The 4,089-nt window shown below is 56.0% G+C and overlaps 1 protein-coding gene across 1 annotated transcript; it reads right to left on the minus strand.

Annotated features, from left to right (window-relative positions):
• Positions 1-698: 698 nt before the first annotated feature.
• On the minus strand, positions 699-2,065 carry GUITHDRAFT_114659 (hypothetical protein; the record flags this gene model as incomplete). The annotated part of the gene is made up of 8 exons (XM_005826147.1): positions 699-776; positions 879-935; positions 987-1,124; positions 1,176-1,259; positions 1,306-1,404; positions 1,621-1,720; positions 1,772-1,812; positions 1,856-2,065. 8 exons carry the CDS (start codon positions 2,063-2,065, stop codon positions 699-701), a joined length of 807 nt encoding a protein of 268 aa, XP_005826204.1.
• Between the last annotated feature and the right edge of the window lie 2,024 nt (positions 2,066-4,089).

Below are 4,089 nucleotides of genomic sequence, written 5' to 3' on the forward strand. Positions count from 1 at the left end.
GAAGGAGAAGGAGGAGAGGGAAGATGAGAAGAGAAAGAAGACGGGGAAGTAGGCGGGGAAGAAGGAGGCGAACAATGAACGATCGGAAGGGAAGGGCCTGAGAGAATGATTGAGTGGAAAAAGAATGTTGAAACTTGGAGTTGATGATCAACAAGAAGGAGAAATGGGATAGAGGAGGAAGAGGAGGAGATGGGAGCTCCGAGCAGCAGGAGCTTCAGCAGCAGCAGCACGCTAGGAGAAGATAGTGAACAGAAGAGGGAAAAGGAGGAGGAGGAGGAGGAGGAGGAGGAGGAGGAGGAGGAGGAGGAGGTGATGGTGGTGGTGGTTGGTGGTGGTGGAGACAGAAGAAGCAGGTGCTATAGAAGCTGATGCTATAAGGAGGCAGGTCGCGCACGGGGAGCCCTTACCTCTGAGTGCCGCACAAATACGATGCCCGCGATCGGGGCTCTCTCAGCCGAAGTTTCAGACATTCCCTATCAATACGTTTAGCACATCTCTCCTCCTCTACCACCTCTTCTCCTCCCAACCTCCTCTTCCTACATCTCCAATCACTCCCCCTCTTCCTCTTCCTCTTCCTCTTTCTCTTTCTGTTCCTCCTACTGCTGCTGGTGCTGGTGGTGGTGGTGGTGGTGGTGGTGCTATTGCTGGTGCTGGTGCTGGTGCTGGTGCTACTGGTCCTCCTCTTCCTCCTCCTCCTCCTACTTCTCCCAGTCCTCCTCATTCTCTGTCTCCATCTCCCACTTGTCCTCATCACCCCATAGCATAATCATCATCCCCTAATTGCTTCAACTGCTCTTTCTGCCTCTGCTGCTGCTGCGACTCCTCTCCACCTCCCGCTTCCTTCTGCTGCTCTCCCTCTCTCCTCCTCCTCCGCTCACCGTCAGCATCATCTGTGTTGACTTCAACATCTCCATGATATTCTCGGGAGTTCCCCCCTGATCCCCCGGTCAGACTGTGAGAGCAGCAAACAACAAAAGTCGACTCACATTGCTCAGCGCCTCTCTGTACGACCTCGCCGCGTCTTCCCACTCCTCCTCAATCGTTTCATCCACCGCATTCTTCCAAGCCACCTTCGGCTCATCCAGCTCCTCGTTCTCTGTTCCCTCCCGCTCCTCCTCTTTTTCCTACAGTCCCCACCGTCTGTCAACTCAACTTCCACATGCTTCCACCCTCACCGCAACTGCAGGCAATTCCAGCAAGGAGGGCTTCATCAGTGCCACGAGCAGCTGGAGCGCTTTCTCCACGTCCTCTTTGCTCACCTGCTGAGCAGGTCAGATCTGACACACCACATCTGCTCACGACGACCTCCTTCCTGCTGACGACTTGTCTGTCCGCCCAGTCGGCCGCGTTGGGATCGTAATCTTGTTTCAGGAGGAGCGGCCATGCTCCTGGTTGTGACTTTACCTGCAAAGGATGATGAGTATACCGGCACTTCTTCTACCTTCCTGCTCTCCCCCCTCCTGTTTCTCTTCCTCTTCCTTTCCATCCTTTCCTCCTCATCCTCTTTCCTCCTTCAATACGGCTATTCGATCTCCCGGCCTCCCCACTCCGACTCTCCCTGCCTGTCTGCTCGCTGCTTGCATTTCTCCCTGGTTCCCTTGTTCATTCCTCTCAGCTCACCAGGCGGATGACGATACAGCGATCGTATCCTCCATACTCGTCGATCTCCCAGTAGCTGTCGTCCAGTTTTACACTTGACCACATCTCTCCGTCCAGGATGCTGCCCGACAGAATCAGATCTCTTGCAGATGAGGAGCGAGGCTCAGCAAACCGATTCCCGTTGACAGAGAGGAAGATGATGTTCTTCGTGATCTGCACAAGGATGAGGGGAGAGGGAAAGGATCCCACGAGATACCTCGCATTCGATGTTCCTGCTTTTCACGTCCTCCTCGATGGGCAGAACTACAAGACATCGCTCTGACGAGTCTATGAACTGAACTTCGTTCGTGCTAATATCTTTCTCTTCCATTCCGCTCTCTACAGCTTTGAGAGCAAAGGATCCTCCCTTTCGGCACAAAGAAATCCTCTTGCCAGCCCCGGCCGGACCCCGTAGCTTCAGCGGCATTCTGTGCAGCCCATGATGCGAGTTTGTCGACAATCTGCTCCCTCGTCCTGATAAGGTCAAAGAAGCTTGGAAGCCGTCTACTCCGCTCACCATCACCATCACCATCACCATCACCATCACTCCCTTCATCGCAATCCTTTCTTGCATGAGTCGCATATTATCCCTCATCCCTCCTCTGACCCCCCGTGTAGACTCCGGGCCCTGCTCCGGGCCCAGCACTGCGGCACGATCACCGCCTAGCTTGTTAAATTGCAAAATGGTCTGCCTGCTCCGGGCCTGACTCCGGGCCCTGCTCCGGTCGCCGGGCTGCTCATGAGTCAGGCTCGCCGCGGCCGCCGGGCCGCTGACTCGCGGCTCGCCCGCCGGAGAAATCAAACTGATTTTTAACTTAACTTTACAGAGTAATGCGGATTTCCTGATCACTGTTTGAAAAGTTTCAATCCGGGTCGGGGGTTATGATGCGGCCGGGGTGCCAGTCCGGGCCGGGCCCGGTGAGGCCCCGGCGTGCTACGGCCCACCGATAGGGCGAGTCACAGGAGCTCTGCCGCGGACGGTGCGCGGCGGCCGCTGTCACAGCCGCGGGCGCGCCGGCCTTGACTTGAAACCGTCCGAGCCAACCGTACCATATGATACCGCCCGGCCTGTTCACCGTGAGTCACTAGAGTCATGACCGCCGCGGCAGTGCCGCATCCGATCAGTGACCCGATCAGATCGGACACAGCCTGTTTCATTTACTCAAATTTAAGTTAAAAATCAGTACGAGGACAATCATGGCAGGAGCCTGAGTCGAGGAGGCTTGACCCTAACAGGCTGTCGCACAGGCCAAACGGCGAGAAGAGAAAGACAGCGAGAACCAAACCCAATCCTGCCGACTGCTGTTTCAGTGTGCGTCGCCGGACTCAGCCGCCGCGAGGGCCGGCCCGTCCCAGTCCCGGATCGGCGGGCCGGATCTGCCGGTCGGATGATCGGACCGGACTCGGGACGTACCGGGGCCGGAGTCCGCCGATCGGATCGGATGATCTGTGAGTTTGAGTCGAGTCAGTGCCGGGCCCTATCACCATGATCCATCTCATCGGATCCGGAAGGCCGCGTGCGGTCGTGTGACTGATGACATCACGACTCTTCGCGCACGCTTAAAGGCTGCCACACTTAGAACCCCCACCCCTACCCCCCTTCGAAAAGTTTCATCCACCCTCCCGTCTCCCCTTGACCACCCCACCCCTCAATGAGTGATTGCTGTCAAGAATCTGCTAGTCGCCCCCCCCCCCCTCCTCCCCCGTGTTCTTGTTTCCCACCTTATAATGTTCTGATCCCCCTCATACCCCTACCCCTCCCTCTCCACCATCCTGGGTCAATTACCCCTGATTCTACCAGAATTACCCCACCCTCATGGAAGGTGGTCGCAAGCCTTTATTACCCGGCGGATTTCATCGAACTTGGGGATAAAGGGTCGGGGTGGGTTTTCTTGCAGGGGATGGGAAAGCTGGGGGTAGTGGGGGGTGGTATAGGGGGTGGTATAAATGAAAGAGGGTGGGTAAATGAGACTAGCTTTGCAGGTTTCGCAAACCATGCAGAGAGCGTGGAGCAATGGTCGCACAGCGTTCGGATCCCTCGGTCGATTCGGGAGCGCCAGGTACCTGATGTTTGATGAACATGCTACTACGAGTTCTTGTTTGATGCCCTGAAGGCTCGATGAGCTTCTGATGACAGATAACGTTCCGTTTCTTTCGCTCATAGGTTGTGATTGCAGGGATCGTGTAAAGGCGAGTTTGCCCTCCTGGTACAACCTCCAGCGAGCTATGCAGACCACGGAGCACAAGAATGGCTACAACAGGTTCTCAAATCCGATCAGAGGAGTGGACAAGGTCTCGTGGCATCCCAACAAGCATGGACAAGATCTTACGTGGCACAGTTTGGAACCAAGTGATGCTCGCGCTTCCATGATTGCTCCTCTCCTCCCCCAAGGCCTCCAGCACTCTGCTCGTGTCCTCCAACGATGGATCCCTAACCTCGGCGTTAACTTG

This window comes from Guillardia theta (genome assembly GCF_000315625.1).
Source record: "Guillardia theta CCMP2712 unplaced genomic scaffold GUITHscaffold_77, whole genome shotgun sequence".
In the NCBI taxonomy this organism is placed as follows: Eukaryota; class Cryptophyceae; order Pyrenomonadales; family Geminigeraceae; genus Guillardia; species Guillardia theta.